This window comes from Macrobrachium rosenbergii, chromosome 23 (genome assembly GCF_040412425.1).
Source record: "Macrobrachium rosenbergii isolate ZJJX-2024 chromosome 23, ASM4041242v1, whole genome shotgun sequence".
NCBI classification, from domain to species: domain Eukaryota; kingdom Metazoa; phylum Arthropoda; class Malacostraca; order Decapoda; family Palaemonidae; genus Macrobrachium; species Macrobrachium rosenbergii.
The window spans coordinates 34,944,765-34,967,777 of NC_089763.1; the positions used below are offsets into that span (position 1 = coordinate 34,944,765).

Below are 23,013 nucleotides of genomic sequence, written 5' to 3' on the forward strand. Positions count from 1 at the left end.
GACAGACAGATAAATAGATAGACAGACAGACAGACAGATAGACAGACAGATAGACAGAGAACTCAAAAGCAAACAGAACCAAAATTTTAAACTTCTTCATCTTCTTTGGCAGAGGTATCAATTATTGTAAGGCTCCTGCTTAGGAAAATTATACCAGAATAAACTATGCGACGGACAGGCAGCCGAATGACAAAAACTTGCCCAGACCCGAAGAATACAAGCAGAAAGGGAAGGACTGAATTGTGAACTTCAACACAAAGCACCTTGGGTACTGCACAACCTATATAACCCTGTCAATCATCTAAGGAGTGAAGGAAACGGAACCTCTCCTCTGACTGGTAATGAAAACGAATGTGAGGGTTAGGGAAGGAAGGAGGGAGAGGGGCCCATTTCCCAGCCCTTCCCAACTCCCCCTCCCCTCAATTCCATTCCCTACCCACACCCCCTCCCCCCTCTAGACAACCCCGGATTATAGATTTCAACGAAGGACAGTTCTGTCGCTAGTAGATCGACTCCCTAAAACGCTGACGATGTAGCGGCTGCCAAATCCAGTCTGAGCAGAGATTGCAAAACTACCTGGGCTGACTGACTGACTGATGGATCATCCTTGAGCCTCGAAACTTGATCGAATGGGTCCCGAGCTCTCTTTTTATTTTTTTTTTTTTATTTTTCTTCTTCAGTCGTGGCGTTTCACGTAGCTCCGACAGAACGGGTGTATCCGGTTCACGATCAGCCGAGGACATAAAAGTTCGGCGGACGTCTGCGCCGGAGCTTGTTGCTTTCTTGACAATGGTCCAGCCATGAAGGGTGTTCCTCAAGGTGTGTTTTTGCCTCTCTGTCTGTCTGTGAGCTGTGAGCTGTGTTGTTACTGTTTCCAGATGAGTTACCGAAGTGCGTTGATGAAAACTGTTATTGCGTTATCTGTGATTGAGAAGTAAATGTGGGTCTGGGAGTTATTGCGTTATCTGTGATTGAGAAGTAATTGTGGGTCTGGGAGTTACTGCGTTATTTGGGATTGCAAACTCAAATTTTTTTCAGTCCCAGTAAGAGCGAGTTAGCACCGAAGACCAGCGTAGCCACTGCTATACTTCTAAGAAAATCTTCGATAAAGAAAATCTGTACAGCATTAGATTAGATTTTCTTGTTGTGAAAGCTCATAAAAAAAACATGTGAATGATTATACTGCCGCGTGAACTGTTTGGAATTTAAATAATCAATTATTTCAGTGGTTTTTCCTATTGGCAAAATGCCACTACATTTAATCAGATTACATGGAAGACAACACTGTCTTATTACACAGTGTACCAGATGCTATCAATGCGCGATGCCTCAGCTGTTATAGTAGAGTAAAAGATAATTGTAACTACATTCACTAAGTTATATATCTGTACATAATTTGAAATAGAATACATTTTCGAGTGAAAAGCTGGAGATTAAACTGTTGTATATCTGGCAGGATATTATCCCGAATATAAACGGATTTTTTTAAAACGATTCCAGTTGTTAATGTTTTTGCTAATATTGGCACCTAAGGAAACTACATGAATTTAGTTTTCTGTAAAAGAAAACTATTGTGCCGGCTTTGTCTGTCCGTCCGCACTTTTTTCTGTCCGTACTTTTTCTGTCGGTACTCAGATCTTAAAAATTACTGAGGCTAGAGGGCTGCAAATTGGTATGTTGATCATCCACCATCCAATCATTAAACATACCAAATTGCAGTCCTTTAGCCACCACCGGACTTTGGTTAAAGTTTCATAGACCGCGGCTTATACAGCATTATACCGAGACCACCGAACTATAGATCTATTTTCGGTGGCCTTGATTATACGCTGCAGCGGCTGTACAGAAAACCGCGATTGCGCCGAAGAAACCTTAAGCACATTTCTTACTTGTTTATTTGAAAATTCAGATTTTAGGTTATTTGTATTATTCGAAGTTCGATGGAGTTGTTTAGTAATACTTCAGTGAAATATTATAATTGATGATAATGACAAAAAGCAGTAACATCAGTGATAAACGTAACTACAGAAATTCCAACGATTGTCTGATTAGCGTTTTTTTTTTTTTTTAACACGATGTGTTGACACGAATTAGTTTAGCCCTTCTGGATATTAATAACGATAGTAAATTACTGGGGAAATCAGATTCTCATAAGCCAATTTCACTGGAAAAAAAAATATCTAGATATATAACAAAGTGTGTATCTGTGCTTTTTTAGTTTTCTGTACAAGAAAACTATTTAGATGGCTTTGTTTGTCCTTCCGCCCTCAGAACTTAAAAACTACTGAGGGTAGAGGGCTGCAAATTGGTATGTTAATCATCCATCCTCCAGTCATCAAACATACCAAATTGCAACCCTCTAACCTCAGTAGTTTTTATCCTTTTTTAAGGTTAAGTTAGCCATAACGTGCCTCTGGCAACGATATAGGCCAGGCCACCACCAGGCCGTGGTTAAAGTTTCATGGGCCACGGCTCATACAGTATTATACCGAGACCACCGGAAGATAGATCCATTTTCGGTGGCGGTGATTATATGCTGTACAGAAAACTCGATTACGCCAAAGAAACTTCGGCGCATTTTTTTTTTTTAAGAATCAAGGAAAACTTTAATTTTTTTTAACGATTTCATTTCATTTTTTTGGGTTTTGTTTGTGGGACAGCGCAGTAACACAGCTGGCGCTTTAGAACTTTCGTTTCTCGGTCACGGATGAACGAAATTGTCAAAATTATTCACAGTTCAATTCCGAAAAGATCAGAATAAAGTGAATTAGAACAAAGTCTCATAACTTCGGAATCGAAGCACGAGAACAACAAGAACAAAGTGAACTAGAACAGAGTCCGATATCGCCACATAAACATGTAAAAAATGCGCCGACGTTTCTTCGGCGCAGTCGAGTTTTTACACAGCGTATAATCAAGGTCACCGAAAACAGATCCATCTTTCGGTGGTCTCGGTATAATGCTGTATAGCCGCTGCCCGTGAAACTTTAACCACGGCCCGGTAGTGGCCTGTCCTATATAGTTGCCAGACGCACGATTACGGCTAACTTTAACCTTAGATAAAATTTACTACTCTCGAGGCTAGAGGGCTGCAATTTCGTATGTTCGATGATTGGAGGGTGGATGATCAACATACCAATTTGCAGCCCTCTAGCCTCAGCAGTTTTTAAGATCTGAGGGCGGACAGAAAAAAGTGCGGACGGACAAAGCCGGCACAATAGTCTTCTTTTACAGAAAACTAAAACGCAATCTAGACACGCAATTAAATGTAATTAAACGTAATTACGTTGATGACAAATGACTGACTTGGCATTTAAATACCAACACTCGTGATTGCATGACGGAGTAATCCCCAGACGGGAAGCTAAAAAAAAAAAAAAAAAAATCCGAGCCTATAAAACTCTTCTAAATCAGGCAGATGGACATAATTGCCTGACAAGGTAAAAAAAAATGATTTACAAGTATTTCCCGATTATGTAAATGAAATTAACACGAGGCTGGGGAGGTGGAAATGTTAAAATGTTATTTTCATTTTTTCCCTCTTCTATTTCGCTTTGTCTGAAAGGGAAAAAATACTTTTTTCCCCCTACTGCTTTTTTTTTTTTTTTTCCTCGCTCGTCTTTCAAAGGCGATTAAAGCCATTTGAATGCCTCTGTGCTGTTTCGAAATTACGCTGAAGGGAAAAAATGGAAAAGTTTTTTTTTTTTTGGAGGGGGTCGGGGGGGAGGGGAATGCCACCACGTTCATGTAAATAGGGAAGCGAATGTGTCTTCCCCTTTTGGGCTAATGATTAAAATATTCAGGTACACAGTACACATGCGAAGGAACACACAAACATACACACAATTACATACGCGCATGTGCATTGTGGGTCTGTTGCCCTACGTGGTTGATTATGTGCCTGAAGGACAGTCGACTTTTGTGGGTCGCAGTTTGCCAACAGAACGTTATTATTTAGAGCAGACTATCTAAGTATATATATATTATATATATATATATATATATATATATATATATATATATATATATATATATATATGTATATGTATATACAACAATAATTTGACAATATATTAGATATATATATATACATATATATTTATATACAAATATGTATATAATGTATCTATATTTATATATGTATATATATATATATATATATATTTTATATGTATATATATATATATATATATATATACATATATATTTATATACATATGTATATAATGTATATATATTTATATATGTGTATATATTTATATATATATATATATATATATATATATATATATATATATAGAGAGAGAGAGAGAGAGAGAGAGAGAGAGAGAGAGAGAGAGAGAGAACCCTCCAAAACCATGCCCGCACGCAAGACTGCAGCCCCCTGCACCCATCCCCAAAAATAGGCTTCCATGGTACTTTCCTTCATCAAACACACAATTTCCAATAACGCCCCCCTACCGCGCCCCGGCTCTCCCCACCCCGTCCCAACCACAGTTCAGTGCAATCCAAGCCAGATAACATCATTAAGAATTGAGGTAGACACTGAACATATGAAAAAAAAAAAAAAAAAAAAAAAAACCCTGCAGTAACCTCCCGGAGAATCTAATTGAATTTTTCAGCCCGGTGCACAAATGCTGTCGTTAAAATCTGCGGTGGCCTTTTGCATACGGAACGAGTTTTTGATGATGAAGCCACCGCATCCCGGTTCTTGCGAGCGGTTCCCCGGATGAAAGTGGGATGTCATCAATGCTGGGTAATTGGTTTAGGATATTTATTATCTCTCTCAGCGAGAGAGAGAGAGAGAGAGAGAGAGAGAGAGAGAGAGAGAGAGAGAGAGAGAGAGAGAGAGAGAGAATTTTGTACACTCGCATATGTAAACCATATTTTTATTTCTTCCCAGGTTGATATATAAAACCACATATCAACGTGATCATGATATATATATATATATATATATATATATATATATATATATATATATATATATATATATATATATATATATATATATATATATATATATATATATATATATATATATATATATATATATAAATATACATACATATAACATTTTTTATGTAAATGTGTAAATATATATGCACTTAAATACACACACATATATATATATGTATACATACATACATATATATGTATATATATATATATATATATATATATATATATATATATAATATATATATATATATATATATATATATAATATTAATGTCAAGCAAACTGTAATCCCAACGTTAAGTACAGTAAACAAAACAAGTGCATAAACTCTATTTTCGAGAGATTATTAACTTAAAAAAACCGACCAAGTATTTCTCCATCACTCGCACTGTAAAAAGCTGCACCATTATATTTACTCTTCAAAAAGGGCAAAAAATAAAAACTTCGGAGAGAGAGAGAGAGAGAGAGAGAGAGAGAGAGAGAGAGAGAGAGAGAGAGAGAGAGAGAGAGAGAATAAAAAGGGTTTCTCTGACTACCGCGTGGGAAGAATATTTACGACAAGCACAGCGGAGAAACTTGGAGGGAATTATAAGTTTTTTTTTAATCTTTGTTTTATTCATCATGGAGTTTACAAAGAACGCAAAGAAGATTAAAATGTAGAGTGGAGTATAATGCTGGAAATACGATAATAAAGCGCATTTCTTTCGTACGTAAGTTGTAGCTTAGATAGGACGTCAGAGATATGGAAACGGGTAAACAGGCTAAGAATAATATTTAAAAAAAGCAAGACATGGAACAATAATCTTCTTCTTCTTCTTTTTCTTATTATTATTATTATTATTATTATTATTATTATTATTATTATTATTATTAGTGTTGTTTTTGTTGTTTAAAAAAATATAAGATAAACCAACAAAAAAAAAACAGCCAATACCATTCACTTGCAAACAACAACAGTCATATGGATACTTCATCTTCACTTGGAAGTAACCCCGTAGGGGGGGAGTGCCGTCAGTGCGCCACATGCCGTGCACTGTAGGCATTACTCAAGGTTCCTTGCAGCGTGCCTTCGGCCCCAAGCTGCAACCCCTTTCATTCCTTTTACTGTACCTCCTGACATATTCTCTTTCTTCCATCTCACTTTCCACCTTCTCCTAACAACTGAGGTTCTCCTTCTGTTACACCTTTCACACCTTTTACTGTCAAGTTTCCCTTTCAGCGCTGAATGACCTCATTGGTCCCAGTGCTTGGCCTTTGGCCTAAATTCTATATTCAGTTCAATTCAGTTTGGAAGAAGGAAAATAGAGTAAAGGGAAAAAAACGCTATAATGAGGCCATTTTTTTTTTTTTTTTTTTTTGCTCTGCAACAACAAAAACAACAGCATCAGCAAGAAAACAACATCCCAGTCATGACCAAACAAAGGCCGAAAAGGATATAATTATAAAAAAAAAAAAAAAGTTACGAAACAATAGAAGACTTTTTTTTCTTCCTCGTTATGACCAGAGTTCGAAAATAACGACGACAAAAGCTCCCCCATTCCCCAACCTCCCCCCAAAAAAAACGACATCCAACGTTCACGAGCACTGCGTTACGGACACACACACAAAAAAGAGTATATGGCGCTCGCTTCCCTTTCCAAAAACTGTTTGTTTTTTGTTTCTTTCCAAAAGAAAAAAAACTCTGTTATTTGTTTCTTCCTTTCCTGGAAAAGTCGCGTATGACGACCGTGGATACGCTCGGATTGTAATCAGGTCAAAATACGCAAATATAAAAAGCAAATGAAAGCAAATGTATGCTTTAGAAAGGCATTACTTTTTTTTTTCTCTGGTACATGTCGAAGCTTTTCAAAATTTGCGCTGAATTACACTGGAGACAAATGAAAAAAGCAAAGGGGTTAAAAATATTTGTTTCAAGAAAAACAGAGTTAATAAGGATTCAGAGAGAGAGAGAGAGAGAGAGAGAGAGAGAGAGAGAGAGAGAGAGAGAGTCGATTCTTTGCAGAGAGAGAAAAACAAAGAGAGGGATTCCTGAGAGAGAGAGAATTGATTCTTTGCAATCTGAAAAAACAAACCTAACATGGACGTATGGAGAGAGAGAGAGAGAGAGAGAGAGAGAGAGAGAGAGAGAGAGAGAGAGAGAGAGAGAGAGAGAGAATCGATTCTTAGCAACATGAAGAAAAACAAATCTAACATGGAGAGCAGAGAGAGAGAGAGAGAGAGAGAGAGAGAGAGAGAGAGAGAGAGAGAGAGAGAGATTCTTCGTAACGTGAGAAAAAAAAAAAGTAATTTTTCTTTAACCTAACCACAAGAAATTTTATACTCTTAGCTATTATCCTTGGTGAAATGTATTACGCTTTCACTATCATTATTCATCTTCACCATTAATTTTTATCACTCTTTTTCGGACTCCGCAAGCACAAATTAATTGTGCCTGGAAGGTCATGAATATGCAAGTTGCTTGCTGTTGTAAGTTCTGTCTAGAGAATTTGACCATGGCAGGAAATTCGTGTTTATTTTTAGGAATGTTAAAATGAGTTTCTTTTTTTTTTTTCTATGACATGGGTCTCAAGTTCTCAAAAATAAGAAAAATAAGGGATGTTTTGGGTCTTACTAGGCTTTACTCTTTATTTCTTTATTTGCTGGATGGCTGGCAAGGACATGCATGTCACAAAAACATAATTTATTTTGGGGGGAAAAGATTCATGTTTTCTTTTGTATATTTTCCACAGGTGCGGTGGTATTGCTTCTTCTTCTTCTGGCTTCTTCTGTGAGTATCAGATAATTGCTTTTTTTTTTATTTTGTTTTGTTTGTTTTGATATTTTACTTTTGTAAATGTTTAATGCACCTAATCAGCTACAGAAGTCGATTAATAAAGAAGGTGAATGTTTAGATAATTTTCCAGTGTACTTGTTTTCTCTCTCTCTCTCTCTCTCTCTCTCTCTCTCTCTCTCTCTCTCAAGAGAGAGAGAGAGAGAGAGAGAGAGAGAGAGAGAGAGAGAGAGAGAGAGAGAGAGCTACTACACTGAAAATTATCTAAGCATTCACCATCTTTGTTAATCGACTTCTGTAACTAATTAATTAATTACATATATATATATATATATATATATATATATATATATATATATATATATATATATATATATATATATATATATATTAATTTAATAACAAAATTTAATTTAAATTTATCCGAAATGTCATCAACACATACTCTCTGCTTAGGAAAATGATGGCAATTTAAGCAAAAGCTGTCCTAATATTGTCAAGATAATAAACGAGAGGAAATTGTCACCAATGGACGCTGACTCTCTTACCCCACCTTCATTATCGTTTAGTTAATTACAGTAATCAGACGTGACAGTAATTAGACGAGGTAAGTTGATGGCGCTACACAGCTTTAAATCCTGTTGGTATATTTTTTTTAACTCAAAATACTCGGTAGATTTTTTTTACTCAAATTACTCGGTAGATTTTTTTTTACTCAACATATTTGGTAGATTGATTTTACTCAAATTACTCGGTAGATTTTTATACTTAAAATACTCGGTAGATTTTTTTAATCAAAATACTCGGTAGATTTTTTTACGCAAAATACTCGGTAATTTTTTTTTACTCAAAATACTCAGTAGATTTTTTTTTACTCAAAATACTCGGTAGATTTTTTTTACTCAAAATACTCGGTAGATTTTTTTACATAAAATACTCAGAAGATTTTTTTACTCAAAATACTTGGTAGAATTTTTTTACTCAAAATACTCGGTAGATTTTTTTTTACTCAAAATATTCGGTAGATTTATTTTACTCAAAATAATCGGTAGATTTTTTAACTCAAAATACTCGGTAGCTTTTTTTTTTTTACTCAAAATACTCGGTAGATTTTTTTACTTGAAATACTCGGTGGATTTTTTTTTACTCAAAATACTCGGTAGATTTTTTTTACTCAAAATACTCGGTAGATTTTTTTACTCAAAATACTCGGTAAATCATTTGAAGGGACGATACGCTAATTTGTCTGGTTGTATATCATTTTATTTTACTCAATATCTACTTATCCTATAGACGTTTTTTTTAAAAAGACGTAATATGACATTTATTTATAGAGTTCACTTGTTGATTTAATATTTCAAAAACCCAGCAGTTAATCCATTAAAAGGATTTCATAGTTTTGATGGCAAACTGATAAACTTAATTTTGCCTATCAGTTCTACCCTCAAGGATGGTTTTTAAAAAAACACAAGACAACAGTTACTTCCATATTTTCACTCTAACTCATTAATCAACGACAAATTACCTGTGCTTAAGCTTTCATGTTCCTTTGCGCACCTTCTCTGAGGGCTTATGAAGGCAATTTTATTGTATACCTGTCTAGTGTCATTCACCTTAATTTCATAAATAACCTTGCTTTTGCTCGTTTTCCATAATCTTGACCTAACAATTTTTATTATCCTTATATATTATCATATTCAGATTATTTTCAATTTTATTTACAACTGGAATCGTTGTAATGACGCTGATTCAAGTAGACAATGCCCCAAATCATTCAAATGCTCATTAATTTGCATTATGCAGATTGTAATATCAATTAATCAAGTTAGGTTGAATGCTGGCACTCTCTCTCTCTCTCTCTCTCTCTCTCTCTCTCTCCTTCCTTCTTGTCTTGAATAAAACAAAACAGAACTTTCTAAATAATCTTCAATCCATTTGATAGTAATATATTCTCAGAATAACCAATATTATTCATAATTAATCGTTCTTAAGAAAATTATGAAAACAATTTTCTTCTTAACGGCGACAGAGAAATAGATAACCAAAAAGCCAATGTTATCAAATTTCTGTGACGTAATTATTACACCCATAAACATTTTCAGGTCTTACATAAAGTAACAAACGCTAACAAATTGTTTTTCCTTATAACTTCCTCTCTCTTACCCAATAAACAAGAAGCATCCCGCCATTAGGAAGAAGAGACAAAACACTTGAAACCAACTCCATCAAACTTCCGTAATGGTGTTCACTGACGGCGTAATGCGATCCTCAACTTCTGAGAGCAAAATGATCTCGAAGAGATTCTTGCTGCTTTCGACACCATACTCTCAATTCACCCTCCTGCCTGGCATCACATAGCTCCGCCCCCTCCCACCCCACTGACGATACATAGCCCTCCCCCTCCCACCCCAATGGCGATACATAGCCCATCCCCCTCCCACCCCAATGGCGATACATAGACCCTACCCCCACCCCATTGACGATACATAGCCCCACTCCTTCCACCCCAATGACGATACATAGCCCATCCCCTCCCACCCCATTGACGATACATAGCCCCTCCCTTCCCCCCTTCCACTCCAATGACGATATATAGCCTCCCACCCCACTGACGCTACACAGCCCCTCCCTCTCCCACCTCCTGATAAAACATAACCCCTCCCTCTTCCACCTCCCGATAACACATAGCCCCTCCCACCTCCTGATAACACATAGCCCCTCCCTCTCCCATCTCCTGATAACACATAGCCCCTCCCACCTCCTGATAACACACAGCCCCTTCGCCACCTCCAGATAACACATAGCCCTTTCCCCTCCCACCTCCTAATAACACACAGCCCCTCCCCTCCCACCTCCTGATAACACATAGCCCCTCCCTCTCCCATCTCCTGATAACACACAGCCCCTTCCCCTCCCACCTCCTGATAACACATAGCCCCTCCCCCTCCCACCTCCTGATAACACATAGCCCTCCCCTCCCACCTCCTGATATCACACAGCCCTTCCCCTCCCACCTCCTGATAACACAAAGCCCCTCCCACCTCCTGATAACATAAAGCCCCTCCCACCACCTGATAACACATAGCCACTCCTCCTCCCACCTCCTGATAACACATAGCCCCTCCCCTCATCCCTCCTGATAACACATAGCCCCTCCCCCTCCCACCTCCTTATAACACATAGTCCCTTCCCCTCCCATCTCCTGATAACACATAGCCCCTCCCATCTCCCCATCCCCTCCTCCCACCTCCTGATAACACATAGCCCTCCCCTTCCCGCCTCCTGATAACACATACCCCCTCCCTCTCCCACCTCCTGATAACAAATTGCCCTCCCCTCCCATCTCCTGATAACACATGGCCCCTTCCCCTACCAACTCCTGATAACACATAGCCCCTCCCACACCCATCTCCTAATAACACATAGTCCCTTCCTCTCCCACCTCCTGATAATACATAGCCCCTCCCCCTCCCGATAACACATAACCCCTTCCCCTCCCACCTACTGATAACACATAGCCCCTCCCCCTCCCACCTCCTGATAACACATAGCCCGTCCCCCTCCCACCTCCTGATAACGCATAGCCCCTTCCTCTCCCGATAACACATAACCCCTCCCCCATCCATCCCTGATAGCACATATCCCTCCCCGCTTCCACCCCGTAACAACAAATAGGCCTTGCCACTCCCACCCCCTGAAAGCACATAGCCCCCTCCCCTCCCCTACTACCTTGACAAAACATAGAACCTCCCCCTACCCTTCCCCTTCACATCCCCTCCCCTCACCCACTGCTAATTCCATTGAAACATGATGGAAGCACTCTCAGGTTTTATACATCAGAGGAAGAGTCGAGTGTCTGGAGAGAGAGAGAGAGAGAGAGAGAGAGAGAGAGAGAGAGAGAGAGAGAGAGAGAGAGAGAGAGAGAGAGAGCTTTTTGCTATTCCAGCTTATTTTTCCGAATTCCACCGAATTTAAAAAAGGCATTAAGGGAAAAACTTACGAGTTTGCGCGAGACTTCTAAATCATTTCATTGGGAGGGCGAGTTTATTAATACATTTCATCAGGCCAAAAGGGCAGAGAAATATATTTTGACGAATTTATTGTGGACTGATTGCGTTTCGTTTTGGACGAAGATAAGATTCTTGTGGGGAAGGAAGATGAATTTTTTTTTTTTCATTTTATCAAATTTTAAATCTCTTGCATTACCGGGATGGAGAGGAAAGAAACGTAGCCAGGAGAATTTCTAACATTTATGAACTCTAATGGGAATAGTCAGAATGTGGTTCACAAGTAAGGGGAATTTTATTATATATATATATATATATATATATATATATATATATATATATATATATATATATATATATATACTGTATATATATATATAATGTATGTATATCTATATATATTTTATATGTATAGTGCATATATATATATTTGTGTGTGTGTGTATGTGCGTGTGATGTATGATGAAACTCCTTTAAATTTAGAACCACATTCTGACTCTTCCCATTAGACTTCATAAATCTAAAAATATTCCAAGCAACATTTCTCCCTTTTCCATCTCGTCAATGAGAGATTTAAAATTTAAGATTTGATAAAAAAAAAATAAATCATCTACTCCCCCATGAATAATAGTATTTTGGTGGTGGAAAACGAACTGCGATCAATCCACAATAAACTCATCAAAATATATTCCTCTGCCTAGTGGGCGGACGATAAAAGGAAACTTACTCTCAGGCATATTTCCCTTTGGGATTATCCTGCAAGAAACTTTGTTTGTTCTTGAAAGTTACTGCCTGAGCAGGAAGAGAGAGAGAGAGAGAGAGAGAGAGAGAGAGAGAGAGAGAGAGAGAGAGAGAGAGAGAGAGAGAGAGAGAGAGCGTTCGAAATCTAAAGAAACTGAATATCCACATTTCTTTATGGATGGTGTTTTACAAAAAAAAAAAAATACACTAGAAACTATGAATGGGTTCGTTGAATCATCCTACAGTTAAAATTAATTGACAAGTGTGAGAATAAAATCAAAGCCTGTTACAATACACGAAAAATAGAAAGCAATATATATAATATATATATATATATATATATATATATATATATATATATATATATATATATATATATATATATATATATATATATATATATATATATATATATATATATATATATATATATATATATATATATATATATATATATATATATATAATATTCAGGTTTCAATCGTTTGTATGCTGGCTTTGCTTTCTTTCATTTTCACGTCTGTCAGTTACCTGGAACTGTAAACTAATACACTGAAATGGCATTGACTGCTCTTACTTGTGTACCTTTTATATTCCCCTTTCCCTGGGGAATTGTGCATATTCGATTTCATTTAATTTCGAGCATTGCTTCTCTCTCTCTCTCTCTCTCTCTCTCTCTCTCTCTCTCTCTCTCTCTCTCTCTCTCTCTCTCTTCTTGCCAAAGCAATGACTTCCGAGAACAAGCGACAAAGTTCCTCGCAGAATAATCCCCAAGGCAAATATGCCCTCAGTGTATGTTTCATTTTACGATCTATCAAGCTTAGGTCCTGTTTCAGGCAACACGTTCCCCAAGGGGAGGAAGATAAGTCTCGCTACTGAACTTTACCTTTAGCTTATTAGTAATGTTTCTCATTAAGACACATTCTTACTAGATGCAGAAGTAGTTGTAGGGTATGCTTGAGAACATTCCCTCGCCCCCCACCAATTTTAATTTATGGTGAGGTGAATTTTCTTGACAAAAGTTTTGAATTAGGTACCTGGAGAATGACTGGGTGTGTTGTTCTCAACTAGGGTTGAGAATAGCATGGGCCTCGTGATCTCATCCCAAAAGGATTTTGGAAATTGCAGGTTAGTGTAATGCCTTATGGGGCCATTACATATAAAAGGCAAGCTGTTTACACACACACACACACAAATGGTATCTGACATAATTTGCAATGAATGTTTTGAATGCTTCCCTTATAAAGGAAGTTATCTAAGAATATAACCGCTTTTAATTATTGGGCAGTAATATTTTATACTTTCCATATATTTTTCTATAAATTTTATATGCATTTATATAATTCTACATAATTATTTTTAGAGGTTTTAAATATTCCTATAGGAATTGATCATACTCTACATCGCATCGTACAATGCACTGATTAATGAATCGTTGCCTTTAGGTAAGTACGGATAAAATGCTAATTTTCAAAAGGGATATTATCATACTGTAATTATAATATTTAATATTCATTATATGCTTTGTAGCTACCATATTTCCATACGTAATTTTTGCTGTCTAGAGCAATACGTTTAAGCTGGAAATAATTGTTCGGAAATTCATGATTCAGAAAATGTGATAACGATTCTTATTTCGGATTAGTTTGATGATTCAAAAGAATATATGAAAGAATATTCAAAAGAATATGAAAGAACATTCTCACAAAAAATATTGTGGAACTAAGTTCCAAGCTACTTTTCACCAGCAAGACCCTTACTGTAAATTCTTTTATAACAGAATATTTCAGACCACCTTTCTGGAAAAAAAAAACCCCTTTATTAATGAATAAATTACACAGCAAAGTGTGCTTGCTCTCTTTTCTGCAATGCTGAGTATCTCGGCGAAAGCCAATTATAACCTCGAGAAATATTGCGCCGGTAAGTTAACATGTTTCTCGAGGGTCTCTGGAGGAAGACTTAACGCCTTTAATGGAAGTCGGACAGAAACGCCAGAGTTAATGAGGAGTTTCTTTCCTCATATTACAATAGGATTTTCGCACTTCGGCCTCCAGAGGGGATTTCTTTTCTCGTGTGATGACTGGATGTTCTCAAAGGGAAGTCTGGCTTTTTTTCTTGAATGGGTTTTATATTTGAGGATAAAAAGTATAATAATGCTCCAGAGATGCCCAGAGGGAGCTGACAATGTATTTTGGGTTTAGGGGGAAAATAAAATGTATTGGTTTATAGATGGGGGGCCTGATGTTGGAGGTAGGGAATTGGGATGTATTTTAAGTCTGAGAAAAAAGAACATTATTACTCAAGAGATAGGGAACAGGTGGGAGAAAGGGCGTTATTTTTAGAACCATTGGAACGTTATTTCAGGGATGTGGTACAGAGCGGTATTTTAAAATCAGCAGAAACATTATTTTAGATTCTGGTAAACAAAAATGAAAATTACTAAGTGGTGTAGGTGGGGGAGTGGCGTTATTGTTAGAACAAAGGAACTTTATTTTAGCTTTAGGTAAGAAAATAACGGAAGGTTGTGGTAGACAGCGTTATTTTAAAATCAGAAGTAAAATTATCTCAGATTCAGGTAAAAAAAATTTTTTTTTAAATAATAAGATGAGATGTTGGTGGAGAATGAGCGATATTTGTAGAACCAGAGAAACGTTATTCCAGATTTTGGGTAGAAAATAACAGATGGATGGGGAGGGAGGCGTTAAAAAAAAAAAATATACATTATTTCAGATTTATTTAAAAAAAAATATTACTCTATAGATGGGGAGTGAGGTTTGGCTATTATTTCAGAATGAGTTTGATGGTGCGTGCACTACGCTGCACTGGAACCCGGTGCTGCCTGCAATGTCCCCCCCTACCCTCCCAATCCCCTACCTAACCCCACCCAGGGCGGACAAACAGGTTTGCAGGAGGAGGGTGAATGTGTCATGTCTCCCCTACCCTCCCGATACCTATCCCGCCCTCACCCCGGCCGGACAAACAGGTTTGCAGGAGGAGGGTGGATGTGTCATTTCTCCCCTACCCTCCCGATCCTCTACCTAACCCGCCCCACCCGGGGCGGACAAACAAGAAAGATCCATTCGGATTTCATTATTGCAGATAGATGAAAGTTGTAACGTTCCAGTAAACAAAGAAACTCCTCAAAAAACGAATATACTCATCATGTCTCTGAACAAAAAAAAAAAAAAAAAATGCAAGTATTCACAGACCCACAGCCACGCAGACACAGACACAGCCACGGATTTCGAAAACCTGAAACGAGAAGGGGCGAGTTTCCCTCCCCCGAACTCGCGACTGAAACGGTGTGGGGAGGGGAGGGGGGGGGGGGGGATTTCGACATCCTATTTTTGATCTGGCATGAATATTTAACTCGTCCTCTGTCATCAGCCGGCGATATCAAATGCGCCTGTTGGGCAAGCAAACAGCAGCTTCATTATGAACTCTAGGCAGCTTCTGACACAAACGATTCATCGAAAAAAATAAAATGAAAAAAAAAAGAAGAAGAAGAAGAAGAAAGAGCCTAAAGGGTCTATTGTGCAGCTCATATTCTCTGTGATTGGTCGGTTGAGCTGGAATCTTCTTTTCAGTTTTATTGCAGGTCTGTCAGAGTTCAGAGGTGAAGAATGTAGTGAAATGACATTATTTGCAACAAAAGGAGACCGTATGAGCGTTGTAGTAAGGGTTGTATTTCTATATATCCTTTTCAAACAATGTTATGTTTGAAAAAGCGTAGATTCTACTGGGCGTATTATTGAGATGGCCTTTTTCGATCCGCACTGTACTCCACTTATACAGTTTTTGTCATATATATACATATATATATATATATATATATATATATATATATATATATATATATATATATATATATATATATATATATATATATATATATATATATATATATATATATATATATATATGTCCATATATACACACATATACATATATGTGTGCATTTTTGTGGTTATGTGTATACATAATACACATGGTCAAGCATTAATGAATCCATTCTATATCTATGAATTCTAGGCGACATTTAAGGCCAAATACGATGCCGAGGGTTTGCAATATTCTCAAAACATAATGGTTTTGGAAAACGTGGCACATTTATTTTTAAAAAATGCATTATTCGAAACGAGTTTTACCGTTGTTGTTTTATGCTAAAAGCTTTTTGAAGTACGATACACGAAAAAGTCTTATTTGAACCTGGCAAAATAAATATATTTTGAACGGGACTTTTTTTTTTATAGATTTTAGCATGAAAATTGATTTTTTTTTTTTTTTTGCGTTTTACTGCGGTGATATCCAATCTGATGAGTAACTATGATGGAGTCACTTGGTCCATTTCTCTTTTTTATTAAAGTTTATTTTTGTTTCTTCCTCCTTTCCAGTGCCTGTCTCAGGAGACATTAGATGACAGCCAAACGATTTTCGACTCTCCGGTAGATGGCCCTACGGACCACATTCCGGAGAACACTTCGAACCAGAGACAATCACATTCGAGATTAAATTACTCCAGACAACTCTTCCGTTATCGGAACATTGGTCAAAATTCCCTGGATAACCAGAGGCGTTTTAATTCTGCGAATCCCAACCCAGAAGAAGGCCTCCGACCCAATTCCAGAATTGGATTCCTCAGGAGATTAGACAGATTCAGAAACCAAGAGATTTCATCTGGGCGTTCTACTGGTTCCTCCGAGGGTGCCAGTGGGTCGCAGCAAAGCCAGCTTTCAGACACTCTCTCTGCTAATGGGGAGGTCTTACATCAAGGAGATAACATAAACCCACAAGTCTCGGGAAACCAGAATAACTTCGGCTATACAGGCGATTCTGGGCTGCAAAATAACAATGAACATAATGCTTTCCAGTCCCAGGTGCAATCATCAGAGGCAGTTACCCTCACTTCTGACGATTTGACAGCAGAGCAATTTTCACCTGAAGGGGGCGTTCACGTGGTTGAGGCTACTCAGGTTGATGGTGGAGACGCCCTCTTTCTGAACGATGGGGGGTCATGGCAAGACACTGACTCTTCACCGGCAGGTTTTGATCAGTTTGAAGAGTCAGAGGAATTAAAGGAGGCGATTGGTGACGACGAAGAGAGCGGTTATCCAAGAGTTCGTTTACAACCAGGGCCTAACAGGGGCAGGAGGCGTTTCCGGGGTCAAAACCGAAGGAGGCTGATGAGGTTGCGCAGGCCTTGGTTCCTTCGCAGGAAGATGAGGTATGAGGCTCAGCAAGGTAATCTCGCCTTAGAGGATCAAGAAAATATCAGTGGTGACCAGGGCGTTGAATCAACAGAGAGAATAATCGACCCGTCAACCCTCTTAAATCCCAGCGAAAAGGCCCAGAGGATTCTTCTGTCTAGTGAAGGCTCAAACACTTTAGAAAGAAATGGAAATGAGAATGTTGAGACGTCACCAAATACTTATTTACCAGATCCCCACTCCAGTACAGAAGGATTTAGAGAGCAAAAAAGTCTAGGTTATGAAAACGAATCGTCAAATGTACATGAGTTCTTCAGCAACAACGGTGCTCAAAACGAAAATGAGTCCCAAGGAGTGCAATACAACACCAACAATCAAAATGATTCTTTCAGAAGGTTCACAAATGCTAACGTTGTCAGGCCTAGGCTTCGCAAACCCAGTTTCATAAGAGGAAACAACGGTTTCAACAAAGGAATTTCTCTCAGTGAAGCAGATGCTAGGTTTTCTGGAAGTGATGTTGGAACTTCTGACTTCCCAACTGAACTGGGCACTCAGAACCAACCAAATACCGACGCAGTATCTAATGATAGGGAAAGATTTGACTCTGCATCAAGACCATCAATCCCAGTAAGGTTTACAACCAATCGCCAACAGTTTTCAAATGCGGAGCAAAACATTAATTCAGACTTAAATCAGTCAGACAGAAACAGATATGCCCCCTCAAAACCACAAAGGTTTTTCAAGCTTGAATCAGTTTGAGATACAACAGGGACCACCAGAAACACAATTCCAAGGAAATGTGGGCTCAGTAAATGAAAATGAATTTATCTTAAATCAGCAAAATCAAAGACGACCTCAGTCTTTGAGACCACAGTTCAATAACAACGAAAGACTCCATCAGTTCCAACAACAGATAGAAAGTAAGAGATTGCTACAATACCCACAGCAGCAAAATAATGGTCGACCAACAACAGATCAGTCACAAGAAAGAGCCCAACAACGTCAACAAATTCTAGAAGAGAAGCGCCTTTTGCAGTATCCCCAGTCTCTGGGAAGAGGGGAAACTTTTTCACCTGATACTGACAACAATCGTGAAGATTCTCGTCTCTGGCAGTCTCCGGAGTCTCAAGGTGGAGATGTACCTTTGTTGCCTAATGTTTCTGACAACACCCAAGAAGATTCTGGTCTGTTGCAATATCACCAGTCTCAGGACAGAAGTGAATCTTTTACATCCAATGCATCTGAAAACGACCAAGAAGATCCTCATCTCTTTGGCCAACAACAATCACAAGGCACTGATGCACCTTTGTCCAACAACAACCAAGAGGATTCTCGTCCGTTGCAGTATCCCCAGTCTCAAGGCAGGGGTGATTCCTTTTCACCCGATGCTATTGACAACAGACAAAGAGAACCTAGTCTTCTGCACACTGGACGTACTAATGAACAAGCAATACAATCTTCTAAGCTACAATCAGAGCAAAGGATTCCAGCACAACACAATCAAAGACCTTCCAGTACTCAAAACCTTGTTGATCGATATTTCAAGCCTGCTCAGTTAACTGATACTTTTGGGCCAGGGAGGACCAGTATCTACGAAAGAAAAAGACAACAGTCTCAACAACAGTCAACAGGATTTTATCGAGTAGACAACACTAATAACGAAAATTTGGGTGCTTCACCAAACTCTGGCATCCAGCAACAGAACGGGGTGCAAAACGCTGGAGTAGCTTTCAATTCGGCAAATGAAAATGAATCAGCAAAGGGCCAAGCACAAACTTCACTTCAAAGAAATGAAAACGATAAGATGGATCAAGATAGTATGACTTATCGCGACCACCAGGAGGGACAACAACAGCAACACTTCAGTGAGCAAAGAAACCTGTGGCCGACAGATTCTCACACTGATTCAGGATTTAGTGGGTCACATGCTTCTGAGGAAGAAAGGAAAGACAATAAGGAGAACTTTCCTAGGATTCCTGGTCGAATAAATCCATCTCGTAATGAACCACTGCTACAAAGAACAAGGACTAGTCCAAATACTTTTAGAACACAGACTACACTAGAAGGGTCTCAAGGGGTCAATAATTTCAACCTCAATGCAAATAATGCTGGGAGCCAAAATATTCAAACCTATGACCAAATAGCTGGTCAAAATAATGATAATTATGATTCTTCAACAGATCATCAAAACAGTCAATTGCAGACTAACCAATTTTCATCGAATGAGAATCAATTCAACCGGTCAAATAATCAGGGAATTCATACAAGCAACAGGGCAGAACAAGGATTGGAAACTAGTTTTGCTCAAGGAAATACTTATCTGCCTCATCAGTATAGCAGAATCAGGCAATCCAGATTACGGCAAAATCAGGCAGGGAGATTCCAGTCAAGAATTCAAAATAATGGTGATAACACAGGCTTAACAAGCAATACTGTAAGAAATGAAGACCAGTTTGGCAGGAGTGGTCAGCAATCTCTAGTGAATGAGGGTCGTATAAGCCAAACAACAAGCTTCCAGCATGAATCTGAGGCTAAGCAGGAAGACGGTCGTATTTCAGGGGTCCTCACTGAAAGGCAAAACCAAGATTTTGGAATCGATCAAGGGCAACAGTTCTCTGGAAGGGTTCACGACATATCTGACCAAATCTCAAAACAAACACTTACTTCAGGAGAAGCTTTTGACAGTCAACAATCTTATTCACGAGGAAATGAGCATCTTCAGTTTAATAACGCACAGTTTTCAAGTGGTAATCAACGCACTACTGCAGGTTCTACAGCAGAGGAAGATCAGCAGAGTACCTTAACATCAAATTCTCAACAGGGTCATATTTTCAGCCCAGAAAACCCGACACAACAGAGATTTTCAGGCTCCCATGGTAACGCAGCAGGAAACAGTTTCCAGTCTCAAATTAACAACAGCCATTCTCAAGAACAGCAAGGTCATAATTTCCAGACATCAGACAGCACAATATCATCTGGAAACTTCCCGATACTCCAGCAGAATTTAAATCAAGATTTCCAGCAACAAAAAGTGGAACTGGAGGGTGAAAGGAAGACTTCATTTGACCAAAGAAGATTTGGTGCAAATTCTTACTCTTCTCAGAGAGCAACTCAACTATCATCTAGTCAAAGGTACCTCCAAGAAGCTGGAATTTCCTCACAGAACCAAGCAGATCAGTTTACCCCTTCAAATGAGCAAAATAAGATCACCAATGCCCATGGTCAGCCAGGATTCACTTACCAAAGGAACTTGAATCTTTCGAATAGGTTCTCTACCCAAAATGTTGACGAACAATCAACAAACAGAGGCATTCAAATTCAACAAAGTTCCTCGAATAATCAAAATTACCGTTCTCAAAACCAAGAAGAGTTGCAGCAAGCCTCTGAAACCTTCCGTAACGAACAGAATTCAGGCAGATCTGACCTAAGTACGTTAAGCCAGCAACTAAGCCAGCAGCAGGAAATTGGTGACCGTCGCCAGAGCTCATTTTCTACTGTGCTGAACAGAGGTAATCGCAAATTCCTCGACACCTTTGAAGGCTTAAACACAGGAGAGCCAGACAAGAACGTCCTAGAGAGAATTGCTGCAGTTCTCCAAGGAAAGGTCTATACCAATGCCCAGACTGATTCTGTTAAACTGCAGAGGATCTCAGGTACCCCGAGACTGACTGAGATTCCAGAAACAGGTGAGCCTATGTCACTTTTTGTATACCATGAGTAATTTTTGTTGAAATCAGAAGCATGGCAAATCATTTAAAGAAGGAATTCAGTGTCTGGCCAATATTTGAGGAATTAGTAGGCACTCGGTTTTGTAAGCCTGACAATATGCTAGCAGTTAAAATTTTTCATCTAATTCACTGAACACTTAATTTAAATATGTACAAGTGAACATTTACCTAGTTATTCTTACGCGCAAAGATACTTTTTACAGTTTTCATACTGAAGCTTTTCCTTTTTATTGTGACAAATTCAGTGTGAAAAAAGAGATAACATTAACATTTCAGTACTAAAACAGTTGCATCTCGCCAAGCATGCATACCCGCAAAAGAGTGACCCAAGGAACAGAAAGGTTTAGACAAAATGCTTTGAATTAACATCTTAGTGAAACAACAGCATCTAAATCGACCTGAATTATTTATATTAAGAAAGAATTAACTTTATTTACCTTACTCCAGGATTCCGCTGTGAAGGCAGAGTGTCTGGGTACTACGCTGACTCCCATGAACTTGCCAAGTGCCAGAGTTTCCACTTCTGTGGAGTAGATGGAACCAAAATAAGCTACCTGTGTCCAGCAGGTGAGTGTTCAAGAATTATGGGTGTTTCTGAATGGATATAAGTACATTTTGATCTTACTGGGTAATTCTAAAGTGGCTAATAAAGCAAAAATATAACATAAGTAGACCATTTTTTGTTAGTGTTGTATGAGGAATTGTCAAGGGAAAAAGACTGTCTTCTGCAGGGGGTTCTCTTGAATTCCACCGACCTGGGAAGGTGAATCTCTTTATTTCCTTCTGAATTTCAAGGTTTTCTATGGGAATAGAGGAGCTAAAGAGACGTTATATAATGGCCATTGCAAAACATGATACTGGCCATTGTGAAAATGACACTTTATAGATAATTTTTTTAACTTAATAATTTAATCAATATATAATTAAGTGTACCTCAGTGGGTAAATTGGACTGAAAATTTAATGGAAATACTAATTTGGTGACTTCCTAGAGATAATAATTATTTGGAAAGAGACTTGCAGCGGTTTTCTTTGGCGACAAAAAAAAAGAGAGCTTTACTGATATTTAATATCAATAACGCTCCTGAAATCCGCTTTTACTCCTTCGTGCTTAAACAGACAGCCAGACAGACAGACAGACACACAGACAGACAGACACACAGACAGACTGGTAAAGCCAAGCAACAATATTACATCCAAGGAAGGGGGTAAAATTCAGCACAAAATAGATACATTAAGTACACTGGTGAATGGATCATCATTCTTCATATTATGTTACAGTTAAGTCACACAGGCAATATAAAGACATGAATCACGGTTATATTAAATTGTGTTGGTTAGTAAATACAAAACCAACGTAAGATTGTTGACGAACCTAACTTACAACATCAGCTCTTTAGACTGAAAACGGATGGAAATGCACCAAGCACTAAGGTAAACTAGCGCCTAACTCATTTCCATTATAAATTTTTTCTAACGTAACCAAACACGCATTGAATTACTGATGAAAGAAGGACGAACGACTGTTGAAAGCAGAGTGAAACGAAGGTTTTAAAGTGTACATCTTTGTCAAGTTTAGCGCCGAATGGCCTTGGAGTC

General features: G+C 38.2%; 1 protein-coding gene and 1 long non-coding RNA gene across 2 annotated transcripts in view; one reads left to right on the plus strand and one right to left on the minus strand.

The window, feature by feature from the left end:
* Positions 1–23,013, minus strand: part of LOC136851475 (uncharacterized) — a 277,737-nt gene that overhangs the window by 58,606 nt on the left and 196,118 nt on the right. The window contains exon 3 of the long non-coding RNA XR_010856889.1: positions 21,853–21,938. This is a non-coding gene — a long non-coding RNA (uncharacterized lncRNA). The remainder of the gene's footprint in view (positions 1–21,852; positions 21,939–23,013) is intronic.
* LOC136851474 (uncharacterized protein DDB_G0286591-like) overlaps positions 18,256–23,013 on the plus strand; it is a 5,740-nt gene continuing 982 nt past the window's right edge. Inside the window, exons 1-2 of the mRNA XM_067125579.1 lie at positions 18,256–21,373; positions 21,863–21,982. Coding sequence (XP_066981680.1) covers positions 18,400–21,373; positions 21,863–21,982 — 3,094 coding nt within the window. The 5' untranslated portion in view covers positions 18,256–18,399. The remainder of the gene's footprint in view (positions 21,374–21,862; positions 21,983–23,013) is intronic.